General features: G+C 42.1%; 1 protein-coding gene across 3 annotated transcripts in view; it reads right to left on the reverse strand.

Moving 5' to 3' along the window:
- pcxb (pyruvate carboxylase b) overlaps positions 1-27,711 on the reverse strand; it is a 268,431-nt gene that overhangs the window by 12,200 nt on the left and 228,520 nt on the right. For all 3 annotated transcript variants that reach the window (XM_031851254.1, XM_031851256.1, XM_031851255.1), the window contains exons 16-22: positions 27,275-27,431; positions 24,270-24,510; positions 21,731-21,898; positions 21,129-21,210; positions 13,710-13,867; positions 12,889-12,975; positions 3,101-3,280 (exon numbers count right to left, since the gene is read on the reverse strand). In XM_031851254.1, coding sequence (XP_031707114.1) covers positions 3,101-3,280; positions 12,889-12,975; positions 13,710-13,867; positions 21,129-21,210; positions 21,731-21,898; positions 24,270-24,510; positions 27,275-27,431 — 1,073 coding nt within the window. The remainder of the gene's footprint in view (positions 1-3,100; positions 3,281-12,888; positions 12,976-13,709; positions 13,868-21,128; positions 21,211-21,730; positions 21,899-24,269; positions 24,511-27,274; positions 27,432-27,711) is intronic.

Consider the following 27,711-nt stretch of genomic DNA (forward strand, 5'->3'; position numbering starts at 1 on the left):
CCTATATTTATTTCCGCTTAATTCAGATCAAAACAATCATCGCCTAAGCGCTGCATTGGTAATCTGCATGTGTGTTTTCACTCCTCCAAGCACTGTGTGCACCAACTAAACCCTCAGTTGATCATATGTCTCCTGTTTGCATACATACTGTGCATAATGTTGTGTTTGCAAATATGTGTGTGTGTGTGTGCGTGTGCGTGTGCGTGTGTGTGCCCCACCGTATTATAGTCTTTGTGTATGCATAACATCTCGGCACATTTATGAGTGCATGTGTGTGTGCCTTGCAGGAATCTCCAGACAAAGGGGCCCGGTGCAATGCTATTAGTCACAGAGCTAACAGTTCAAAGATAGCTGACTCACTTGTGTGTGTGTGTGTGTGTGTGTGTGTGTGTGAGAGAGAGAGAGAGAGACACACTTCAAAGATGGCGGGCCGGCTCATTAACATTGCATCCTCCGAGGATGTCTCACACTTAAACTGGTTGATTGTTTAAGTGTGAGACATAGACAAAGAGTGACTGTGTGAGTTTGAGTGAGTGAGTGAGAGAGACTGTGTGTGTGTGTCTGCATTAGGAAATGAAGGAAAGACAAACGCTTCGTTCAAGGTTATTTACTCTTTCTCCACATTTCTCTTAAAACCACTCAAAAACACACTCCCACTCTCTTTTTTTATTGTCACTGATTTTTTTTCCCCTCTTCTTTTCTTTTCGAGTGCGATGCCTTTGAGGGATGTGCTGGATTTTTTGACAATAATCTTATTTCTTGAATTCACTTTGTGTCTGATGGCCTCCTTATTCTCTCCCTCTAGCCCCATCTCACCATCTAAGCTCCTCAGTCTCCCTCTTTCCCTCCTTTGCCCTCCTGCCTTTCTTCTTTTCCTCTCCCTTTACCATTCTCTCTGTCCAACCACGCCGCACATGAACTGAGCGGGACAGAACTAAGACGAGGAAAAGTTTTCCCCATGCATACAAATGTGCATTTTTGCAGGATGGGACTGCGATCAATGCACATGAGAGCATGTGATATAATGCATTCACACACAGATATCTCACGGGTCTTGCATGCAGCAATGGAACAGGGTGTATACGTCTATGCTTGCATGCAAGAACATTTACAGCAGCTAACAAATAAGCTAATTACTCAGGAACAAGCAATCCACCATGAGTAAGATGAACTGAGTCAGTGAAGTAGCAGCAAATTATGGTCAACGCCTGACATAAGACAAACTACTCCAACAAGCAGTTTTAGGAAAATAATTCAATAAATAAGGCAATGTTTTACTTTCTTCCCTTTAAACAACATTTTCTTTATCCGACTCACAGGAGCTCGACACCAATTACTTTGATTTATACTCTTAAAGTACTCTGAGATATTCAGCGGGTGACAGAGAAATGTATCAGATTCATCTCAAGCTTGCATGTAAACACAGGCGCACACAATAAGCAAGAATAAAGACACTGTGAAAGGAAAGTAAAAACTCATTTGGACCAAAGCTGAGCTCTGAATCTAACCGAATTAGAGTGATGGAGAGAACGAGCTCTTCGGTAAGTTGTGTGTGAAAAAAAAAAAAAGCCTCCCGGTGTTTGTGCAGTAAATATCGAGGGTGGATTGCAGAAGAAACGAGCCTCTCTCTGCATAAAGTATTCCAGTGCCGACTGAAAAGAAAAGCAGATCATTAGAATAAACAGAGACGTTATCCACACTATTGTGTGTTTAATAGGAGCGACTTCCATGCCACAGTTTGGAGATACAGACCGAGATACTGACAGAGAGGCAGCGGTCCCAGCGGCTGTATAGTGTATGTCAAAACTGAAAACTAACTTTTATTGGCAAGGGTAGGACTGGCTGGGAAGCTAAATGACAAATATTTGATCATATAATCTCCCACCTGTTCACCAGTTTACAGAGACTGGGAGAGAAAGGACGACCTGACGATAAGGGTGACAGGACATCAGGAGGTAAACAAAGAGGAGGAAAGATGTGTGGGAGCAATAGTAACTGGGGAGACGTAATAGAAGGGTTATGAAAGGATCAAATAGCTAAAAATAAAGATGAACTTGACAGGGCAGGAGAAAATCAGCATTAGCTGAATTTAATTAGTTGATCAAAATAATAGGGCAGAAAATAGATACCTAATTATATTTGATCTGTCCGGTAATTATATTTCCGGCTCTGCAAAAATGTGAGTTCACACACACGCAGGCACAAAGTGTTACATTCTCAGCCACACATGGTGACATAATGAGTGTCCTGTGGAAAAGTGCAAACAGGGTCTCGCACACAATATTTCACATTTGTGGCGCCAGCCGGCTCACTGATAATACATCATAAAAAATATGTGGCTGCGACTGAGGGGAAAAGAAGTCTCCATTAATTTTTTTTTCTTCTTTAAAGGAAAAAAAAAAACTTTTGGGAAGAAATGTCAAGTATGCCAATATGTCAGCAGGTTTCTGTGAGAATGTGACAAATTTGCCTTTATTCAAGCGTGTGTGTGTTTGTGCGCCTCTCTCTCGGAGACTTGAATCTGTTGGCCCCTGATGCACATGAGAGTATCTCCATGCAGACAGGAGACAAGAGAAGCAGACAGAGGTAAAGAAACAGAGAGGAGACGAGAGGACAGACCAATATCACGGTTTTCTTCATCGTTTGCAACTGTCAGTTGTAACCAAGCATGTGACAGAATTTGAGTGTGTGCGCGCGCTCACTTGCACTTGTGCCCCTACAGGGACATTGTTGGGCTTTTTGATTTAAAAACGGATCATTTTGGCTGTGGTCATGCATATGGCTTCAACATCAGCTCCTATAATAAGTCTATAATGAACTGTGTAGCCAAAATAGAGGCACTCGGACACTTAAGGACAAAAATGTCCCTATTGAGACCCATCAAAACCCCTTTGATCCCACGGCCACTAAAGCATGCATTCTATTATATCAGGGTTCAATCCAGAGCGCTGGCTTCAGAATTGTAGTTTTTTACTATTTTCTAAATGAATGTTGTGGTTGTATTTCCCTTTTGTAGATGTAGTCCTCAGAAATCCAGTTAAACTACAGGAGGACAAGAATGGCATGTACGTATGTGTGTAACGAGGACAAACTTCTGTACCTTAGATCTGAGCGGCTCTGGGAATCCTCCATGTGGTATCCCGATGTATCCCTGCAGGAACTCGACCACAGACAGGGGGAAGGACAGCTCGTCCGCCCTCTCCTCCACTTCTGCCCGGGTCAGGTTGTTCTGCACCATGAACTGAGCCAAGTCACCCACGATCTTTGAGGACGGAGTCACCTGTGAGAGAAAGAGATAGACGTTTGAGTACCAAACGTGTGTGTTGAATCTCTACTTCTGTTATTAAGGAGAAGAAAGGAAGCGGATGATAAAGAAAAGAGCTAATCTCAGCTCAGCCCTCAGTAACCTATTTCTATTTCTCCACGGACTGAGCACAAGATATTAGATATTAAAGTGCACGCAGATGATATCTCAGTTTGCTCGGGCGGAGGAGAGGTGATATTATTTCTCTCTGGCCTTTTAATCTAAACCAACAGAAAAAAAAAAATCTCGCAGAGAGAATATATTCAAGATTATATTACAGTTTTTCATGGTGAAATCTTGCTTTTAGTTTGATTCCAAGAAGCAGAAGTCGCTGCAGCTGTTGGTCTGACTGCACCATTTTTCTCTGTAAAGTCCTGCTGTGTGGTTTCCTGTCAGCAGCGAGCAGGTAGGAATGCACATCCGCAGTGATTCCACCAACAGAGGTGACAGAGTCTCTGCTTTAATGAAGATGCTGTCTATTAAGATTAAGTACTGAATGACCCCAGAGGGGGAAAAAAAGGAGGTGTTTGGACAGCAGAATGAGAAATGAGTAGATGTTTACATCTGTACAGTCTCTTTAATCATTTGATTTGGCAGCCATGAACTGAACCACACAGGTTCTCTCTGTGGAAACAGAGTGAACCGGAAAAATAAAGAGGGAAAAATGCGGAAAACATTTATTTAAGTCGCATGTATTTATTCTTTCATTATTTATAATGGCATATGATCATAGTAATAGCGATCCCTATTAGCATAATGGTGATAAGTGGAGTCTGTTTTTGATGGCGAACAGGACACAAATATCAAATTGCACATATTACTCTTCTATCGTAATGAATGGAGACACAGATTTAAGGCTTCCTGTTTAACGTCATTTGGTATTCAGACCATTAAAGAGAGAAAGGGATCAAGTAATACGACCCATCGATAAAAATAAAACGAATAAAACAATGTGAAACCCACCTTTGGGTAACTTTCTGTCCCTCACACAGATATTTCTGTACTTCATCCTAAAATGACACAATGAGATAACAGAAAACAGAAACTCTCTGATCTCGGGACCTGAACTCTTCAAATACAAAGCCAGTCTCACATGTCAGAGCCACCAGCAGAGTCCCATGGTCTGTATATTAGACTGACTTGTAGTTAGAAGGAGCTGTATGCTGAAGCATTGACGTAGAACTAGAGAAAACAAAGAGTGGGCCCACAGTCACTACAAGATGCCTATTTATGTGGCAATGCACTCTGTTGACAGAGAAAGAAAAAGTAACATATGGATCAAATTTACATTCCCCAAAGAATTTCCCAACACAGAACTAGACACTTATTTTTTCAGAGATAAGATGCCAAACTGAAGCACGGGACTTGACGCGTACACACGTGTGCTCATTCACAAACACCGGTCTGGGATTACCAAACCCCCCCGGGGCTTATATGTTCGTGAGGCTGATCTCCTGAGATCACTTTAGTCTTTGAACAAGCGCAGTCTAACTTGTGTGTTTTCTGTAAGTGCCTTTGGTCTCTAAAAATACAAACCACCTTATTCTAACCTCGTTGTAGAAAGTAAATGACATCAGTGCCAACACATGAGTGTTAATGAACAGAATGCTACGCTGTAAGATAAAGTTTGAATCAAAGCATGTTCTATGTATAATATTGTCATTTGTCCTTAAAGTAAAAGTGTAGCATACTGCCTCGGCACCGAGACTAAAAGAGAACAGTAGCAATTAGTGTCTAAAGTTTATTTTTCTCTTTTTATAATGTAAAATTGAAGCGGCGGTGGCTGTAATATCCTGACGTTCAGTCAATAATATGGATCATCAAGCTCCAAAAAACAATCAATCCTACACTTCCAATAATGCACCTCGCTAGTGCCCCTGACTTTTCAAACTCCGTGCCCTCATTTTGTAATCAATTCAATTAGTTTCACTTTATTTCACCGAAAAAGATTCCCTCAGTACCAACACTAATTAACAGGAAGTCCTTGGCACATGTAATATAATTCTATTTGATGACAGTTTCTATTCAAGTCTGAAGAATAATTGTTTAAAATGATCTTGTCATAGCCAACATTGAGACATAATTAATATACTAGGTGCACAGTGAAGAACCGTTACGCTTCCTCCTGGTATTGATGTTGACAGATTAAAACATACCACGGAGGAAAACAGAATACTAGTGCGATTTAAGAATAAATCAATTATGTTTTCCATGAAATGGCTCAACAAAACTGGTGTCTTGTACAGTGTGTGGCTGGACATAGATGTCTGAATGGCACAGTGGTGTACTTGTGTCCCTTTGAAAGGACTGTAGACTAATGTGGTCCCTTGGAGACCTGAGAACAAAGCATTTTTGGATGCAGGGCTTTCCAGATGATGTGACCCCGAACTCTTGGAAGCCTTTGCTGCTAGACCTCGACATTGTGCTCCTTAAAGTCGGCATATTTTATTACTTCCCCTTATTTCGATCATTCTAGAGGAAAATAATGAATCATTAAACACATGTCACACAAGAATACTTGGACCGGTTCGGTAACATCTTATAGGTTTGTTATTGCCTACAGTTTGAATTATTTTGTTTTCCGTCACTTTGGCACAGTGGACAGATGTAAACACTACATTACTAGTGAGCAGTAGGCATTTTGTGAATGTTCACAGGGGGGGGGGTGGACTTGGCTCGTTTCCTTCCGCACCTATATAGTTTAGAGAACCAAGATCCAAGACGAAATTGAGAGAAGTGGTCTCAGAAGAAAAAGTCACAATTGCATCTATCTACTACTTCAGCACCACGGACAGCACCACAGATGTATTGATACTCAGCACTGTTAGGCTTCAACCCCTCTGCAAGACACTTTCTCTGCTCCAAGGGGATTAGAGGATGGCAGGTTTATAAGGGGGATGCATTTTGGCTCTTTTATTTACAAGAGGGATGGCGGCCATCCCCCCTCAGATCGCCCATGAACCGTGGCATGAGCATTGCTAGGGAGAAGGGGCCAGTCAGAGGTGTGAATCAGAGCGATAGTGAATATAAAACACGCTGCCATAGTTCCTGCATTCATCGAACATCAAACCAAAAGTAACAACTGAATTGTTTAACCTGTAGATTGTTTTTCACATTTCTCAATATCAGAATTATTAGCTTCCACCTGCCGAAGCTACGATTAAATGTGTCAAAATGCACCTCAGGAGTTGTAGTTAACGTCTCACTTTATGTTTTAATGTATGCAGGACTGTGCCTTCCATAAAAACATAAATCTGATATTTGCACTGATGACTTAACGGGGAGGATTTCAGAGCCATTCAAGCAGGCTTTTAAAAAAAACAGCCCAGGATACGTGTTAGAGTCCACACCCACCGATTTTCAAAGGAGCCTTGCAAGCAAATGAGCACTTTCCCAGCACGATTCAAGAAGGAAATGCTTCCTGCTGATTGAAACAAGTGTGCACTTCCCTTTCAGCATGTCCCTGCTACGACATATAAAGCTCGGTCTGATTGGGTTTGTGGAAAGAGGCGATAATGATCCATTGCTTTAACAGAATGACTGTTTGCAGAAAAGCTTAAGGGATTTGAACGGGCTGTTAGAATCCCTGGAGAGCCCATTAACTTGCTATACAGGTGGAACAAAAGCTCACTGCTGAGTCACTCAAAATCTGTCTTAAACACAAGAAAGCAGCATGACTGTGCATTCCTGGTCTGCCTTTAGCCATTCTCCTGTTTCTCCATTGTTTCCTCTCTCTCCAGAGGATTTTTGCAAAACGTAGAACATATTATTATTATTATATATTATTTACTTTTTGCTGCAAAGTTAAGAAATTGTTACTCTTCTCTTTATTCCCCGTCTCCATGAACCATCCTTCTTACTCCATCCCACTCTAACTTGTGTAACTACTATCTTCTGTCTTCACACTAACAGCCAAAATGCTGAGTCCTCATGAATCACCTCTATCCTGTGACCATCTCTCTTATCTTCCGTCCCTCTGCCAAATATTTACTTTTTTCCTTGATCCATGGTAACATCAAAGTTATATATATATACTCTCATTATCTCAGTTGATGAATCCCCCACCACCAACATTCTGTGGGTGCCTCACACACAAGAAAAGGAAATCTCATTTCCCACAATGTGAGAGCTGAACATGATGAGTGAGCTTTTCTATATTTCTAGACGAGGAGTGAGGTAAATCACATCCTGGTCGCACGGGGTTAGAAAATCGGATTTCCTCTATTCCTGTGTGTCGCTGAGCTCAGACTCTTCACTGCTGAGCCCTCGCAGGCTAACGACACTGATAGTGTCATTCTGTCACAAGTTCACACCTTTGTCTTTTAGATACAGGACACACTGTCAACCATTGAACCATTGTAGATGCCTTTTTCTCTCTCCAACAGCAATGCTTGGACATTTTGGTGCAGCACAAAAAAAAACTGCTTAATTTACTGTGTTTTCATCAGCTTGGACAAAACCAAATCCATCTGATCTTTAGCAGTCACGGTGAAGAGAAACAATTGGCTAGGAGGTTGGTGTCAGAACAAAGGTCTTTGGCAACCTATATCCTTCTGGGTTGTGTTCAGCCTGCTCTCACCCAATGGCATACGAGTAAAACCTCAATTTGTAAGTAAAAAGCCTACATTGTTTAATAACGACATGCAGAAATGAAGTTCTATTTACACGCCATCGGGTTGGGTGTGTTAGGTAGTTTGTTTGCGTGAAGAGCATGTGGGCAGAAAAGTAATCTAACATATAACTTGTTAGATTTCATATAGGGTGAGCAAAGATGTGAAAAATACAATACTTACAATATTAAACTAGTTACATGTATTGAACGACCTGTCGTATCTGTACAGATCCAATATCAGTGTTTTCATCAATTTAAAGTGACACAAAGTAAAGCTTAGGCTGGGAATGTTCTACGTTTTGCAGATATTTGGTCATGAATTAAAGTAAAGTACAACTTGAAATTTTGACCTGATGATGGCACTAGAGGAAAAAACCCAAAGTGAGTAGGGTTCATCCTCTGGGGAACATGACTTTCTGTACCAAACTTTGTGCCAATCCATAGATAAAGAGATATTTGACTGAGAAGACAATCTAGACTCCCTGGTGGGAGGAAAATGAAAGAGGCAGGGGGTCATCAAAATCATTCGGGCTTGTGTACAAGGCACCCTGGATATCTGTACCAATCCATCCAGTGGTTGTTGATACGTTTCAGTTTGCACTGACTTGATATCATCCGTACTGCTGTATAGCTAGAGTGTAAAATCATCTCCAATCATATTTACTGGACAGATATTTTTCAATCTTGTAGAATATCCAAAGCTTTTGAATCTCTGAACAATAATATTAAATTACCCAGTGTCGTTATCCGATTCTCAAACAAATCTTTGAAGATGACTAAGATACTGAGTAAATGACCAAAATGTCTCTTTTCAACTCAGCTTTACTGATATGACATAATTCACATGACAGAAGCATCTAAAACCTTTTTATATTGGGTGATGTTGCTTGTTCCCCTCAGCATGCAACAGCACTCGGCACTCTGATCCTTCCGTGTCTCTCCGACCACCACTTAAACTCATGTGTGACCTTACGTAGTTCCTCAGACAGGCTCATATTATCACACTTGACACACAAGACCTGTTCCACCCTCGTCCTGCTCCATCTCCCCACTTTGACCGGCTCTTTCTATTCTTACTACCGCCATGCTCCTTAGCTCTCTCACACTACACTTCTTTTGCCTTCTGTCCATCTTTCTCACTTTCACTAATGTTCAGCTTCAGCTAAGTGGTCCTGCATGACTCCACACTCCTTGCAGCAGAAATCTGGTAAGAGTGGAGTGTGTGTGTGACAGCATACCAGTGTTTCTGTGTGTCCTTGTATGCCTGTGTGTGACATCCGTCTGTGTACTTTGCTTGAATTTGTTTTGAAATGCAACTCTATCCAAAACCTGAACTCCCCGAATGGGCAAAAGGATTATATCACCTGGAACAGTGCGTGTGTGCATCTGTGCGAGTGTGTGTGAGAGAAGGCAAATACAATAAAACACACACATGAACACACTTTATAACGCTAGCCAGCAAAGCCAGGAGCCGAGTGAAGAATGGTACCTGTCAGGAGAGGAAGAGACAGGAGAGAGGAGCGATAACAAGAGGCTCAGGGAGGGGGGAGGGGGAGAAAGGATAGAAGATTATGGCTACATGAAGGAAGTCTAATCGAAACGAGGGATGAATGGATGGTGGGTCGGGGGGGGCGATGGAGGAGATGAGACGAAATGAAAGTGGAGAGGGAGAGCAGGGAGAGAAAGCAGACAGGGTGATTAAGAGAAAGACGGGAAGAGTAAGAGAGAATGAGAAAGAAAGGAATGGACAGATTAACCGAGGGAAGGACAGAAAGGGGCGAACAGACAAGAGGAATGGACATCTGCAGCCCCACAGGCAATACAAGGAGGTGCTCCACCTCCAAGTAAGAGACACTGCACGTGTGTGTTTTAGGACTCTGGAGGTGAGTGAGTACGTGTCTGTAATTGCAAACGGAAAGTGACAGAGTGGGTTAGGTAATGGAGAGACGGAATATACACACAAATACAACTTGTCCTTCTTATATTGAAGAGCATTTTGCGACGGATGAAACTCTGCAAGAGAGAAAAGGGGAGGAAAACAGAAAAACGGAGCACGAGATAAATGCAGAGGAAGAGAAGAAAAGAGGCATCGGAGAGTCAGATGAACTTCAGTTCCAGCTGTATGCATGGTCAGGACTGTTTCAGGTCTGTCGTATAACTGAACTGAATTAGACTGGTTAATTATGTCCAAATAAATAGAGATGAATCCAATTAGTTAATCAGTAGAACATTAAATGGAACATTTTGATTAATTTCCAGCTCCTCAAATGTGAATCAGTCTTCAATGAAGATGGATTGAATATCTTTGGATTTTGAGCTGCAGGTGAGACAAAACAAGACATACCATTTTGAGAAAATGGCTTCAACTCTCATATCTATCCGTGCAACATAAATCTGCAGCCAGTTAGCTTAGCTTAGCATAAAGACTGAATAAATGATACAGACATACATACTGAACAGCTAGCTGGCCTCTGTCCAAGGAAAACACCCCCCCCCCCCCCCTACCAGCACCTCTCAAACTATACAGTGTAATCTACACTTTTTATCTAGTTCGTTTAATTATTAAAAAATACTTTTGTGAAAAGGGAAAAATAACAAATTGTGGTTTTACGGGACCTTAAGTGCCGGACACTTTCTTGACTCGTGTCTTCCCTGGTTGCCTGGCATTCTCACGGCAAAGGCTTCACTTCAGGCACTTCAGAGAGTGGGCTCAATCTCCTCATCGTACTCACAGCATGGTCGCGCTGTATCCCAGAGCTACCCAAAATGTCAAACTGTTCCTTTAAAGATATCATCAGCAGCTTGCGATAGATATTTTTCACTATTGCTGACATTTTATAGACCCTACGGTGATAAAAAAATAATCTGTAGACTACCTGAGATTGAAACCGATAATAAAATAGGTAAAATAATCATTGCTTGCGGCACTAAAATAGTATACACACACACATAAATATATATATATAGATTGCTGCAAGCAGGGCTGCAAGGCAAAGCATGTGGACATTGAGAGTGGCTGCAGAGGTTTTGTGGAGAGATAGCCATCAAGAACATCACAGAGGGCAGCGGTGAAAGCCTCGAGGTGGATGTGGATCAGGAGAGGAGGTCCATGGGGAGGAACAAATGCCCCCCGAACACAAGTCGTGGTCTGATCAAACATGGCTGGGTCGCCTGGGCGAGGGCGTCTGATGTTGAAAGACCCGAAGCACTCACTGACCTATAGGTTACGTCACCGACGATGTGTTCAGGAGCGTCGGAGAGATGCATTCTATCAAAAAAATGTTCTGTATGTATAAAATAAATAAGTCCCTTCAGGATTAGAAGAGATGAATTATTACGATTATCATGTGAAAAAGAGTTGGTCAGGTTTGAGGTCGTACTGGTCGGGCGGTATTACAACAGTGTGGTCCATTCAAGAGCACCACTACGTGACCAGGAGGACGATGAAGGGGAAAAAAGGACTGGCAGGTGTGCATCAGCCGATGGGTGCAGAATACATGACGGGGTGTTACAGAACATTTGTCTGCAGCTCACCACTCAGCTGTGTATCAGTTGTTCTCTTCTAATTTTCAAAGGTTCCTTTACCAGAGAGACTTTTCAATGTTTTCTTGAATTTGCACTCGCTGCTCAGCAATGCATTGTCCTTCACCCACAGCTCTGAGCTTCAAAGATGCAGCCTTTGGTCAATATATATACCTTGGCTGCTCTGCTTAGCGCCTGCGCAGTGAGTGGTCCGTCTGCTTTATATCTCTATCTGACAAGCACACCCCCTTCTCCCTTATCGACGAGCAAACTGTGTGAGAGACGCGGCCATTCTCGAGCTAAAAGGATACAACAGAGAGCATAGCAGGACCCGGAGGCACATTAAGCCAACATTGCCTTGTGCAGCGAAGCCCACCGAGTGAGCGTAAATTGAATTGATAGAGTTTGGGGACAGGAATTGATGAGGAAAACTGAGAGGGGCAAAGAAAATAAGGTGAGAGGGGACCAGAGAAGGAAAATGGGAGAAAGAGACATAGAAAGAATTTAAAAAAGAGAAAGAGAGAGAGAGAGGAGGAGGAGGTAGAGTAATAGACAATCCCAATCCAGAGAGAGCAAAATAAGAGAAATGTCTGGGGAACAGATGTGTGTAAAGTAGCAGTGGAATGAGAAAGTTGGAAAAGAAGTGCGACAGTGCGGCTTGAGAAAGAAAGAGAATGCAAACTAGGTAACCAAATAATTACAGAGCGAGTGTGAACACGGTGGAAGAGGGATGAATCTATTACTCAGCTGTGGTGGTAAATAATGAAGGGAGAAGAACATGGGAATTAATGAAAGATAATGAAAAACAAAGAAGCAGGAATCAGGTGAATTTGGGCTGAGAGTGAAACTGTTGACTGCAAAATTGGCAATAGAGCTCCCTCTCCACGACTGGGATTAAAGTGTCCTTCAGGAGATCAACCCAGAACTAGTCCACTGGAGTTTCTACACAAATTTACATAGAGCACGGCAATACAAAGAATACAACTCGGTATCAGTGCTGAATAAAATGATCCTGCTGAAATAAAAGTCAAGTTACAACTCCTAAACCTGACACAAAATATGCCAGTTTACTGTAAAGATGTCTAACGAAAGGGAAAAACTATGAAACGACTGGTAGATAAGAAATCACCCACAGAAGTTGAGGAAGCCAGGGAAGGTCAAACAGACAGTGAGGCTGAAATTGAATCCAGACTGCACAGAATGGTGGATGTACCAAACCTTAATCTGGGATTGTTTGACTCAGCCAAGCAAAGAAAGAGGGCCAGCTCGGCAGAAACAGTCCGCGTGAGAGCTGCTAATGGAGCAATATCAAATACGTGCTGGATACGTCTCTGTACTGCAGTCTGTGGTTCCTATCGCCAGTGAAGACTGGTACCACGGACTGGCTAATGTGCAGACCTGGATACACTTCTGAAAATGAAACAAAATGAGCTCTGTCTTCATGTCTCACCTTGATGAGGTCCCCGAGTAGTTTGTTGGCTTCAACGTAGGCCTTCTTCACCAGCTTGAACTTGTTGCCGAGTCCCATGCTGTGAGCCTGCAATCAGCCACAGTGAAAGAAATAACAGTGTAAATTAGAAAATAACTATATTTTTATTACTCCAGTAGAGGAAAAAGTCAAGGTATTTTGAGTAAAATCTGCAATTTAAGGCTATAATTATGGTCAAGATGGGCCAGTATGATAAACCACTGAAAACTGTAATTTGGTACATAGCGCATTCGCTCACCACTCATTAATATAAACGGGTCACAACTGGGGTACGGCATGATGCCTCATCACTGTATAATTCAGTCACTTTCAAATAGTCTGACATATTTCAGAGTGTGACTCTGCACAGTGCAGACACTGTCGAATCTATTTGTACTGAACGTACGATACAGAATTAACAAACACCAAAATAAGTTGTTCACGCTACATTTTTAGTCAGTTTCTGAAACAGTGCCTCTGATGACTGCACTTCCTCGGTTATTAGTCACACTGCTGACATCTGCAGTGGCTTTGAACAACCAAATATAAAACATGTTACTCGTGTCAGAAGTAAGGGAAAATAAGTATTTTTCTCCAGAATATTACTTGTTTTTAAAATTACAAGACTGTACACAAGAAAAATTGGATTGAACCATATTATTTATGTCAACAGTCCATAGATGAAACAGTCAAATTAGAATAGAGGGTGCGCAGACACTTTCATCCCTTAGGACCTAAAACGTGGCAAAGAGCATCACTTACACAAAATACAATAAATAAATGGCCAGAATAGGTAACTGTACCTGGAAGTGAAGGTTGGTGTACTGTCCTCCCGGTATCTCGTTCTCATAGACATCAGCGTTGCCAGATTTCATGGTGGCAGTGCAGTCGAATGGAGCGTACAGGCCTCTGGCTACTTCCCAATACTCGCTGTAGTCGAACACCTTCTCCAGAGCAATGCCTGAAGCAGAGCAGAGCAACATGTCATCAAATCAATGGCCACCACGCACATTTTCTATTCATGAGAATTGACAAAAATGATCTACTGAGCTTGTTATTCGTCTGAAGACAACAATTTAGCAACTAATGCAAGTACATTTTCGTAATATTTGTGTGTCTTTATAGAAATGTAAAGCATGGGATATGGAGAGATGTGGGGGAATTTAATTATATGCTGTATTGGCCACGATTTATGTGTCTCAAAACAAAGACGTTGTGACAGCAGTTTATGCTGTTGATTTTGATGTATGGAAATATAAACATGATGTGAAACTTGTCAGAGTTTTGACATTGTGCTGAGTTTTTTAAACATACAGTACTTTGTTCTACCCATCTCGTTTTTAATGCTCTAGTATACCACGGTCCTATTTCTCAAACCAGTCAGCAAGAGAAACCAAAATGTCAGCAGAGACATTTATAATCTGCCAGGAGCTCACTTTTTGAGTCAGTATAAATGTGGGACTTAAAATGGGTTACAGGCCGGAAAAGCTTTAAAGCTCACTTATTAGCCTGTAAGAGCGCATTTTCATCTTGCCTTTGGCGCTCATTAAATCCTTGTGATATTTTGTGATCCTAAAAACAACAACAACAACAACAGCAAAATATCTGTTGCTCATATTTATGACATTCTGCTACAGCCATGCTAAAGCGCATTACGTTGAAAGGACAAATCTGTTTCAATGCCATGACAGAGATGGCAGTACACTGAGCTTTTGGCTAATGATGACAACAAAATCAGCCGCGTTAATGGGACAAACTTAGCTCCCTTACATCCACAACAACAGTGTGACAAGCTTGAATTTCCATGATTCAAAGAAAGTACTCCAAAAAAGTGTTTGTGTGTTTCCACTGTGATCTTGGCGGGGAAATGGAGCTAGTGTGATATTAATGTGAAACTAATGTGCACGTTGTTGCTCTTCAAATTCAGCTGCCTGCCAAAGCCAGGCAGTAATTAGGTCCATTTCCTTCTCTGCTTGAGAACCAATTCTGTAGCTTTCATTTTTGTGTCCATTGTGAAATTACAGCCTCAATTTATAAGGGGAAGTGATGTCGAACGTGACAGCATCCACTGATTCAAATATCAGCTCCAGTGAAGTTTCACCTCTTTCCAGTACCAGCTGACCACCTTCTACTCCACTTCCTTTACCAATAGAATATATGAGATTATACGTATGTACAATTTGTAGTCGCAGCAGTGAGTAAGTTCTCTCAGCTGACAGCAACTGTCACTGACGTGTGAAACAAAACGCTAATGTGGGATTCTTTTGTGATGGATTGGTAAATATTAGGGTAAAATGAAGATTCTTTAAAATAAGACGTACAGTAGCTTTCTGCCAGTAACTGACAGATAACCTCTACTGAGGCTGTGCTGGAAATACCTCAACATGACATAGTACACATTCGGCCTGATATGGTAATCAGGAAAACGCATCAACTTGGCAGAGTGAAGCCAGGGTGCAAATTGTTGTTTTTTTGGTGGATTTTACTGAATTTGCAGATACGCATTTTCATCATACTGTAAAAATAAATAATGGTGTATTCTTCAGAAAATGTAACTCTACCCTGGTATAAAAAGGATTTTCAATCATTAAAGGAATAGTCAGACATTGTGGGGTCCTTTATGCTAAGCTAAGCCAACCCAACTGGCCCTTCGCTCATACTGAACGGACAGATATTAGACTGGTACTGATCTTCTAATCCAAGGCACCACGAGAAGACAAAAAGGCGAAGTTAAAGGAATAGTTTCACTTTTTGGTTAAGTACAAGATTGAAATACTCCTATTTTAATCAAGTATATCTATTTTATGGCAGAAGATTTTACATAAAAAACAATTGATATTATAAAATACAATATATTGCTCAAGATTTAGATTGTCTAGTTAGATAGATAGATAGATATATACTTCATTCATCCCCAGGTTGTATGTTACAGCAGCAAAGATTTCAGAAAACGAAGTAACAGTAAAAATATTAAGTATGAATTGAGGCCCCTCGTCATATTTCAGATATCTGCAAGTTGTTAGCAGTTTCATTAAAGAGACATTTCACCACCACATATCTCTGTGATGCATTGGCCCACAGCGCACAGCAATAATAACTGTGACTGTAATTAGATTATGAGATATTACCTTCAGAACGATTTTAGATATCAGTCACAGGGGCCATTTTTCTGCAGTACATGCTGATGTACCTTTACTAAGGTAACATTTTGAATGCAGGACTTTTTCTTGTAAAGGAGTACCGGTATATTTAGATTGTCGTATTGATACTTTTACTGATGTGAAGGAGTTGTACACAGGGAATGAAAAGAGCACCTGCTAAACAGAGGGTGAATGTTGGCTGTGGCAGGTAAAACTTCCAGGTCACCGGCCTACATGGCAGATATGTTTTCCTTATATGAAGAATCATTTTCTTTTTGAAAGCAATTTCTAAATGAAAATGAGTCTGGCATTAAGCTTACATGATGTATTCCATATTTGTCCCGTCTGCTACCATAGACTTCAGAAGTGGCAGACAAAAAACTGAGTGGTTGGCAGACATGTTCAGTGACCGGCCACAGTGGCAGGCAAGGAAAAATAACTATTTCAGATCCTGCTTGTAAATGTATTCTAGAGTGCGGTTTGAAACCCGGGCCTTTTGGTGCGGAGGCAGCTGACCTACAGCATCTGCCTGAAAAGATGTCCACGAGCAAAAAGGCAAAAATCAGAAAGAGAAGTTGAATCTTCAATTATCAGGAAAGTGCTTCGGCGAGGACTGATAGCAGGAGCGTGTTTCTCAACCAACCGGAAAACTCAACATAATTAAGCGAGCACAACAATATTGTGTTTTATCTTCATCATTTTCTGCTGTTGTGATGACCTAACTTGCCTTCTGGGATGAAAAGGTGTATTTCACCCTGTATTCTATAAATATGAAGCACAGCTACAAACGCTGTGGATTTTGACATTTGCTAAATCACGCTGGAGGGAAATACGGCATTGTTTTCTTCTGGGCTGCTGGTTACATCAATCACTCCACCACTTTACCATGTGTGTATATATACACCACAGACACGCAGGTACACGAGCACATGCAGACACATATGTCATTCAGATGGCTGCTTGGCGGTGACAAAGTGCCATCAATATACAACCCATTAGCAGCACAAACTCACTACTGCAGAACATAAACAGACAGAGACGCACACATATGTGCGTTGGTAAGCTTCATACGTGCATTGTTTACACAGACAGATGTAGAAAGACACACACACACACACACACACACACACACACACACACACACACACAGACACAGACACAGTTTGTGTTTGCTGAGACGATGAGAGCTAACCAAGACGAATAGATGAAGACAGATGAGCATGGGAGAATTCATGGAGAAAAGACGGGAAAATTGAACGCTGACAGATGAAGAAAGAAAGAGATGAGGGAGGTGAACAAGAAGCTTAATGCGTTGGCTCGCCTGCTCCGCCGTCTGGGGTCAGTGCTTGGCGCCTGCGTATAGTAATATCCATGCTTCGTGTGGTTCGTGTACAGCCCTCTGTGTGCCTGATGACCGCTGCGTCTCAGACTGCTACATTGTTGTGGCAGCTGAAAATTCCACATCAATAAAATCCACGCATGATGCAGTAAATGCCGCCTCAAATAAACACAAGGACCAATTAAATGTGTGTCATCATTCAACAGCATGCGTGTTGTTGAATATGTATGGCTTTTGAAATGCACGAGTGTGTGTGCACGCACACCGTGTCTGACTGAATAAATAAAGTGGCAGCTTAAAGACAAATGACTTAACGGGAGAAGCGCCGTTTCTTCGGGACAAAGGGGTATTGTGGGAGACGCTGGGGGAGTGGAAGGGAAAGAGCAAAGAGTGAGGGAGTTTGAGGGAGTGAAATAGGCATGTAAAGTGCTGTTAATTGCTTTGTCAATGAGTGAGAGGGAGGGAAGAGGGAGGAGGATGGAGAGACAATGTGAGAGAAGCGGGGGTGATAGGAAAAGGCAGAGCAAACTGCACAGCACTGATTACTGCTTTGTAACAGAGATGGGAGAAAGTGGGGAGGGGGTGAGGGAAAGCAGTAAACAGACTAAGGTCAGACTAACGAAGGTGTGGAAGTATCCAAGTGCTCTGCTTGATTGCAGAAGTAGTGCGATAGAAAGATGGAGGTGGAGGGGGGGGGGGGGGGAAAAAGAGAGGCAGAGATGAAAGGAACAGACGAGCACAAAAGTTAAAGGTGGAAAAGAATTTGGAAGGAGTTTGTCGGCATGTGTATGCATAATACATGTACCAAGGCCACATCAGGACACACTAAGTATGCACACGTGTGTGTGTGTGGGTGTGTGCGTGGGAGACATCCTCCCGATTTCAGTCGCAAGTGAGTAAAATTGAAATGCCATGAATAAACTGACAAACTTGAAAACCTCTTGCTCTTGAGTAATGACCTTGTTTTTCTCTCGCTCTCTCTGCTGTTTTTTTCCCCGGGAACTGTAGGCACATAAATTGATATTCCGTCACTAACTTGGACAGTGTTTAAATGATGAGAGTTCCTCTCCCTCGGATACTTTTGATGCTTCATAGTTATTTCAGAAATGGCCCAGAACAATATCTGCCAGCTCGAGAGAACGGGCGTGCAGCTGCTTGATCACCTGAGGGTTAAATGTGAAGACGTGAAGAGAGCAGCAGGGAAGTCGTTTTCCTTTCAAAGCACAGCTCACACATCACACTCAAAACACAACTTGTCTTGTTGGCCTTCTTGTTGTGTTGCTTTGTGGCCTATTACAGAATTGTCTTACTCTTCCGTGACACATTCTCCCCCCCCCCCTGTATGATTGTTTCTGCAGCAGTATTTAGCAATGAGCCTCGATAAGAAAACAATTCACTTTGAAGGATGCCCTGAGAGACCATCAACACTGATGTTTACTGTCATCCTCTGCTTTTCCAACACCACTGTAGCTGCACTGCAAAATACAAATGTGACATCCAATTGTCTTTCTGGCCACTCATCCACGGATATTAGGCGCTAGCAACTAAACTGACCCAGAAATACAAGGAGCATTGCCTGTTTTTTTAAAGAGAAACACCTGCTGTAAATCTTGTTTTTGTTGACCAGTGGATTAACTGCACACCTCCTGATACCGACCCACCCTTTAACGTCTGGATGAGATGCACCGGGCTCTCAAATAACTCAAATGTAAACCCATCTGCGTCAGCATTAGACCTTCAGAGCAAGTGATGTAGTGTAAAGATTGAGAAGGTCTGCGTCGGGCGGGTGGGAGTGGAAGCTGTATGAGTGTGAAACCAAGACTACATTGATTGATTTTACCTTACTTCTGTTACGTAACCTATGTACGTAACAAGCGTTCTTACTTACATAACAAACAGTTAGCCTTACAGCCTTTAACTTCTGTTACCTAAACCTAACCGAGTAGTTTGTTGCATCAGTAAAAATGAAATACATCCACATTGGAAGTTTATTTTGAAAAGACACTATGCATGCAATGAGCTAACCCAAGCTTCACTATGTTGGACGTGAGGATGTGTTGGCTGCAGTGATGTAGAAGTGTACTCCAGGGTGTGTCAGGACACTATGACATCACTGGTAGGTGTGGTTACAGGTGGTGCAACAGCAGACACTTCTGACCCAATTTCATCACATCAGCCTGGAATTAAAGTTACTATTTAAACCGTTTCAATATTCTGAGGTTCGATGACGACGGATACCAATTTTCCCATTTATTATACCAGGACCGGCAGAAACCACTCCAGACTGTGTGACGTGGTTTCTATGAGAACGCATGAATAAACATGCAGAGGGTGTAAAGAGAATTTGGGAATTAGTTTCCTGTAAATATTTTACCATGGGACACAACCAATCATTGACAGGCTTTAGTGAGGGGTGTTCTCTAAAGACAACATGATAATCAAAAACCGAGCTGAAATAATGTCTCCCTGATGGCCAGAGGCAGGAAACTGTCTGAACACAAGGAGGACATCTGCATTTAGATGGTACTAAACAGCTTATAATACAGATAGTGTCCTGCACTGCAGCCGTAGACTGTGCATTAGCTGTGTAGTTTGAATGTAGCGTGTACAGAATTAGCAGGTTGCTATTCCCGCGTAATGGAAATGAGCCGTCAGATCTAGTTAGTAGAGCCGAGTCGGTTTTCCCGAAAGCATTACTCTACATAACTATGTAGCAAACCACACATCAGTTTTAATTCCTTTAGCCTGTTTCATGTTCCTTTCATTTCTAACAGCGGTTTCTCATCTTGCTGCTTTAATATATTTCGCACCCATTGCTGTGGGAGGCCGAAGTCGCTGAGCCCGGCCGGCTATCAGAGGTGGGAGAGACAGATAGTGAAAATTACATTGAGCAGGACACACTGGACCACAGCAAACCCAAAGGGGGATGAACATGCTAAATCCATCTCCCACTTCCATCTGTCGACCTCCTAAGAAGGTAGAATAAAGCTGTGGAGGGCCAGAGTGCGAACGAAAGATCTCTGATAGAAGCTGGCAGAACGTGGGTCGGGGAAGCAAATGAATAATCAACAACCATGTCAAGGATGTCTTGGGAAAAAGCCCCTAAAATGCTCCATGAAGAACTGCTCGTTAGTCAAAATGCTTTTGAGCATGCCATGATGAATATAAGACCACATTATTCATGGTTACAACCAATATTTCTTTGTTTTGTTTAATAGAGCATCAGGTTTTGGTGCCCACGTCTCCCTTCAGTTTCCATCTTCCTCTCATAATTGGCTGTGTACATTATCACTGAGCTGGGCTTTCTGACTGAGGGCCATAATTAGTGATGTGCTCTGTCATTTATTGATTTGATGATTGATTTTCTTTCCCCCTTTAGTGTGAAGCAGGAGAGTCTCAAAGACACTGAAATCTTCTGAGCGAACCGTGTGATCTAAGAGACGTTCTGTCTCATTAACAGTTCGACACGGCAATAAAAAGCACCGCGCGGTGTTGTGCCAATTGATAAACTTACATATCGATTCTTCCTTTACTTTCACAGAGGATATATGAAGGTGTTTATTCCAACAAGTCTTTCTAATCGGCTCTTTTCTACTAAAATGAACTAATGAGACGAGAGAAATACCATTTCAGAGTGTTCCTATGCCCCCTTAAGTACCACAAATGTATAAAATACAAATCATTTCTTCTATGGGACCCTGTGATACTGTTGGTGCTGGCAGGTTGGTGAACGCGGTGCTTACCGGTGTCAAGATTGGTACCCTTGGTGCAGGCCACCATGGCTCCCATGCTGGGCTGAGAGGTCATCCCGGCCATAGAGTCGACCTAGAGAGTGATATTCAATATGAATACTGTTTGACTAAGAGCCTTGATCGTGTGTTATGTGGGTCCACGGCTTGGTGGATCAATGCTATATACATGGTTGATGATGATTAATAGGAAGAACGCATGAAAACATCAATTTCCCATCAAAAGAGACTGATTTGTACCTCCAAAAACCCTTCAGGTCCTGGATATCTTCCTTTAATGGTAATAATATATTTATTAAGCATAAACATTTCATTACTTGACAGAGTAAAAAGACAGCGAATGGGGCTGATACACAAATATGTTTTTTAGTGTCTGATCCACGCTCAGTTGTTTCTTTCATAAAATGCTATGAAAGAAATGAACAGCAGAATGGCCCAGAACTGCAAATAGCAGCCAATTGTTGTAATGTAGCTTCCAATGCCGGCAGCATGCGTCAGTGAACGCAGAAAGAGTTGTTCCGTCTGTCTCACTACATTTCACAATGCAAACTGCAGCAAGTGGTAGAAAATGTCTATGTTTATGATGAGTAACTCACCGCCACGTCCACTACGTCGGCTCCAGCCTCAGCACAAGCCAGCATGGCGGCCACGCCGGCTCCAGCTGTGTCGTGTGTGTGCACATGGATGGGTACATCCGGGAAACGGTCTCTCAGAGAGCCAATCAGAAGCCTGCTGGCCTGTGGCTTCAGCAGGCCGGCCATATCCTGGCAATTGAGAGGGAGACACAACGGGGTAGGGGGTAAAAGGATTGAAGGAAAAAGGAAATGGGATGTTTGACATGATTTGATATACACATATGCTAGAGGTTCCCATTCATACGTTACCAGGTATTTTCTCTTTCCCATCATTTAAACGCTGCTAAAACAGGTTTGCTTGGAATCCCTGACAGGGTATAAACTAACCCAGGAGTAGACCCTTTGCCAGATGTCTTAATCCTGTTTTTAAGTGGCTTTCTGTAACAAATCTCAGTTTTGGATATGGAGTCCTGGACTTAGTTGAACAAGATTGATTTCAACCACCTGTCTTAGTCTGCATTAGTGAGAGAGCGTGCACACAGCACAAGCCTGAGGCTTCTCATGAAAGCTGGAACAGACCACGGAGCGCCCATAATCTGGTGGAAACGGATGAGTAAAAACAGCTCCAAAACAATGGAAGCAGAAAGGAACATGTTCACAAACACAACACCAAAATCATTTAAGTAATGACAACTCATAAAGGACTACTTGCTGTTGAAACTCTCCAAATAATCATTGCGTCTTTGCTGATAAAAAGCCGACTTCTGAAGATAAAACTGCCACTTTTTGGTGTTAATTGAAGCCGTTTAATATGTTTAATCAATTCTACTAAAATGTTACTAACAACTACCTAATATGTACTGAGAAATGATAACTTGGAGCAAAATAATGACACGTGGAGGTTTTAAAGAGACACACTTGTTTGAGGATGATTATAAAAATAAAGCTTAAATGATATTAACAGAAAATTCACAGAGAGAGCTTAGATGTTTAGTTGCGCTCCCTCTGGTGATCATTGCACTCCATGAAGTTATAATTCATGCTCATTTCCTCTTTTAAATGTTAACCTCATTAGCTGTGCAGGCCTTTTATGAGATTGCCACTGCTGTGTGATGGTTCACACTTTAGTAGAGCGGGAGTTTATCATTTCACGTCTGAAAATATTCTGCCATGCATGAATAAAGAAATTAATTCAATGCGAGTATTATCAGTCTATTCATTTAGATAAGAGGCTCAAGCATACACGTTATTTCAATGGGAGCAAGAAACAAAATACTTTAGCGGTGTTCATCCAATGAGCAATGCCAGGTCTGAATTTATTCAATTTAAAATACTCTACTGGAGACCTGTGAGAATAAAAAGGGCAGCACTGAGCCATTCAAACCTCTGCTAGAACAAGGTGATTGAGTCCATATGTTCCCTCAATTATCCTAGCGTAGGCTTATTGGCAGGGTGTCATGGACAAAAAGCTTGCATATTGGTGTTGGTTTTACCCCTTTGCTCTATGCTTCTTGAATAGCCTAAAAGGACATGAGAGAATAGGTGGGAAGAAAGCTTAAAAATTGCTCTCACCTCAGCTAAGAGGGTCATACTGAGGCACTCGACATGGGGGAACAACCAGACCTACTCTGTGTGGTTCACAGCCCTATCAGAAACTGCCTCCTATGAAGGGCCATACACACAATAGATGGGAAAAATGGACACGTATACAGAAATCTGGGACCTATTTCTGACACAGATCAGGGAAAGTGTTTTATTTATTTATAGATAGATAGATAGATAGATAGATAGATAGATAGATAGATAGATAGATAGATAGATATATATATAGAGGTGCAAGTGCATAATAATGTAATAATTGAATATATAAATAACCTTTCCCTCCTTGTTCAACAGTTAAAACCTGAGGGTTTTTTTTTTAATTAAAATGCTTATTAAAATGCATTGATGTGCTTTGTGTAAAAGGGATTTTCTCCATGATACATTGGTGGAGTTGATTATTAGAACGCCAGTGGCTGAATGTCAGCCAACATTCTGGCATTTTAGTAGCAGCAGCACCAAAAGTGACAGTTGAAACATGAAAAGAAGTAGTACTGGTAGTTGTTGCAGTACAAGTGGCCACACTCTGCAGCTCGCTTACACCATTAAATAACCGTAATCGCATCAGGAATTTCATCAGTCAATTTAAATGTCTTACCTGCCGATGCCGTTTCACCTTAGATTAAACCAACAGCAAACAAGAAGGTTTATGTGTGCTGCATTAGAGTGTAAACAGCCAGTCTGTCAGTGCAGGCCCTGATTATGATGACATACATGTGTAGAGGACTGCGTATACGAGCCCGATTAGAAAAAAAACACTTGCAAAGATCGCTTTCAGCTGGTTGTATGTTATTCTGGTGGCAGATGGGCAGGGATTTCAGAAGCAAACAATAGGTGCCAGACTCTTTAGATTATCACGGGGAGGGAGAAAAATTGGCTTTTTTTTTTTGCAGAACTCGTAGCAGTAAACAACTCTCAGAGCACACACTAAAAACACTAGCTCCTAGCTTTACTTCCTAACCTTGATACAGAGGATGTGGGTTCCGGCTTTGACAAGCTCGTCTGCCAGGTTCACGTAGTAGTCCAGAGAGTACTTCTGCCTCATTGGGTCGGAGACGTCGCCCGTGTACGAGATGGCAGCCTCCACTACGCCACCTGCTGCTCCGGCAGCCTCCATGCCCAGCAGCATGTTTGGCAGGTAGTTCAGGGAATCGAACACGCGGAAGATGTCCATGCCGTTCTCCTTGGCCACCTCGCAGAACCTGGAGGAGGGGCGGAAGGAGGGCAAAACGATGTGAGCCAAAAGCCCATACAGTCGTGTACATAAAATCCACCCCAAATCAGAGTCAGAAATAGAATAGAGACCTCTCTCTCTCTCTCTCTCTCTCTCTCTCTCTCTCACACACACACACACACACACACACACACACACACACACACACGTAATGAGTTTGTCTCCATGCACAGTGTATCCCACATAATAGTGCATATCCGGGGTTGGGATAAGCTGTTTATATCCACCTCCGTATTGCCATCTCATGAATATCGCTGTACCTGCATTAATACAACATCCTCGCTATTTCCATGAAAAGTGAGCTAACACAGCCTGCAGGAGCCACAATGACTGGAGATGAATGTACACCCGCCTCATTATCCAAGCTGCTAGTGGTAAATCCCTCCTATTATTGCCTCGGCCTCGGTATCTTAATCAGGTTTTTCATAACTGGGGCGAGTGCTTACTGTAGCTGTGTTACTGTGAATACAATATTTACCCACACACAGAGCTTTTGTTTTGGCAAATAAACAGACACACTTAATGTTGTGCCACGAGAGGATTACCAGTCCAACGTCTGCGTGTCCGGTGTTTATTTAGCGCTACAATGCGAGTGCTCTCTAATGGACGCTGTTCGGCACCAAATCAGAAACACTGTTCTGTCCTACATATCTGACTCAGCGCTGATGTAATCATTATGTGAATCATGTTTATCAGAAAGTTGTTTTTCCATCAAATTAAGTGACAAGGAGTTCTAGCTCGCGATCGACCAGCCATTTTAGACATTATAAAATTGTACATCCCCCTTGCTGCAGAGTGTACTGCACTGTGACCCTGTGACATGCACTTTAAATCAATACAAATAAATTAAATGACACTTTGATTTGATATGGTTGATGAAGACACTTGGGCCACTTGGCAGCGGGGTTCTTGCTGCACTGAAGACGTCGAGGGTGAGAGAGTGACGGAAAGAAGGGAGGAGGGAGAGAGAGAGAGAGAGCTGGGCCAGCAGATCAAAGCCATTAATCACAATCATGTGCGCATTTTCGATGGCGCTCCCCCTACAGGACACTGAGAGTGAGGCGGGGTGGAGAGGGAGACGAAGAGCAGTCGGGATGGAGAGAGGGAGTTAAGAAGAGGGGAGGAAGTGTGTAATGCGGTGAGATGAATGGAGGCATAAAAAGGGAGTTACAAGAGTGGGGATAAATAATGACTATATGATAGGAGAGGGGGAGCAACAAAATAGGGAGGATAGGGGAGGTCTGTGTGCGTGATTCAATGGGAAGGAGGGAGAAGGGGACAGCTGCATTAGTCATAAAGCCACTCCTAATTTACCTGAGGTGAGGGGAATTGCACTGTGCATGTGTGTGTCCGTGGAACTGCATGCAGGTGTGTGTGTGTGCGCTTTTGTATACACGAGTCATCCACATCATCGAGGTAACTTGTGAATTCATTTGGAAAAGTTTTAAAGGCGTGTGTATGCATGTGTGTAGGCAGCGGGGTATTTATGGCCCTAAAGACATTTCTAGTGCACATCTGTATCAATGATGTGTGTACGTGTGTGTGCGTGCGAAATGTGTGGAACTCACCGAGCATGGTAAGAGGCAACAGGAAAACATCCACTGAATTGACCTGACTAAATGTGTGTGTGTCACTTGTGTGGTTTGTGGGTAGCTGCTGTTCAGAACATTTAGATATAAAGACAAAGCAGCCGTGTGGGCTTCATGCGTGGTATAAATAGAGACCGATAGTTAGAACATAAGTGGAATGAAAGGAGAAGGTGAAATAAGCATTTCAGTTATAAGAGTGAATACCAGGATTGATTGATTTCCTACACCACACGGTGTCCAGTACATATGGACTTTCATCACATCACTAGACAACAACAATCACTTTTATGATCATGTAACCGATAATGATGTACACATCCAGCTCTTTCAATGCATTTTGCCAAATCACCTCATAAAAACAACAATTCCACATATTACCTTTGGACAACAGTTAGTGAGGAACCAATATCTACATTATTGACATCAGGGCTTCATCAAATGTCATGTTTTTTTTACATTAAATGCTTCTATTGTGGTTTTCGAATGAAGCTTTGAATGTCTGTCATCATATTTCATGACATTATCACCCTAAAACAATGGAAAGAAATATGATTTTGTGTTATTGTGCTTATGTAAATGTCACATATGGTGCTGTTAGGTTGCTGCTAGACTGCCATGGTAATACAGGTGCGTGCGGGAGAGTAAACCATGTGCAGAAGCTGCCTTCAAGACAATGTTATGCAAATTGATGTTTGACAAAAATTCCATGTTTTCAACACACAAAAATTTGCAGTGTTGTTTTAAGTCTCTTGTTTGATCTTTGAAAAAAAGGTTTAGAATCTCAATGGTAAATGTTCTAGTAAAATGAATAAATTATTAATAACAAATGATGAAGTTGACTGTATTCTACATACTAAACACTACACTCAGCGTACATAGTATTCAACGCATGCATAGACAATGCAGATGAACCTATTGTGTGCAGTGACCTACATTCACAGCTCTACTTTGTGTGTGTCAGCGTGATCAGTTCTAGTGGAGAGAATGTATGGATGTGGAAGCAAATACAAAATCAGTTGTACATATTCATGATAAGACTCTCGGTGTTATGCCTGATAGCCCCTTAAACATCCGATTTGTTTCACAACTGGATTAAGATTTTAGAAAATGGAAGTATGAAATGTGCGCGTACGAGTGACTCACTTAAAGACGGCGTTGTCAGGGTAGTTGGTGTAGCCCACAGCGTTGGCCCCACGCAGCAGCATCTGGAAAGGAACGTTTGGTACCAAAGCTCTCAGCTCCTGGAGTCTCTTCCATGGACACTCCGACAGGAAGCGCAGGGCCACATCAAAGGTAGCCCCTACACACACACACACACACACACACACAGGTAGCAGTATATTATTAGCTGTCATCTGAAGTCTCATCCATCTTCCGAACTTTGATCTAAATTTTAGACTCCAAAATGAATATTTCAATCTCATCGCGTCACACACACACACACACACACACACACACACACACACACACACACACACACACACACACACACACACACACACACACACACACACACACACACACACACACACATATATATACACATACATATATATATACACATACACATATATATACAC

The sequence above is a fragment of the Anarrhichthys ocellatus genome, unplaced genomic scaffold (assembly GCF_004355925.1).
Source record: "Anarrhichthys ocellatus isolate YVR2014 unplaced genomic scaffold, GSC_Weel_1.0 scaffold11, whole genome shotgun sequence".
In the NCBI taxonomy this organism is placed as follows: Eukaryota; Metazoa; Chordata; class Actinopteri; order Perciformes; family Anarhichadidae; genus Anarrhichthys; species Anarrhichthys ocellatus.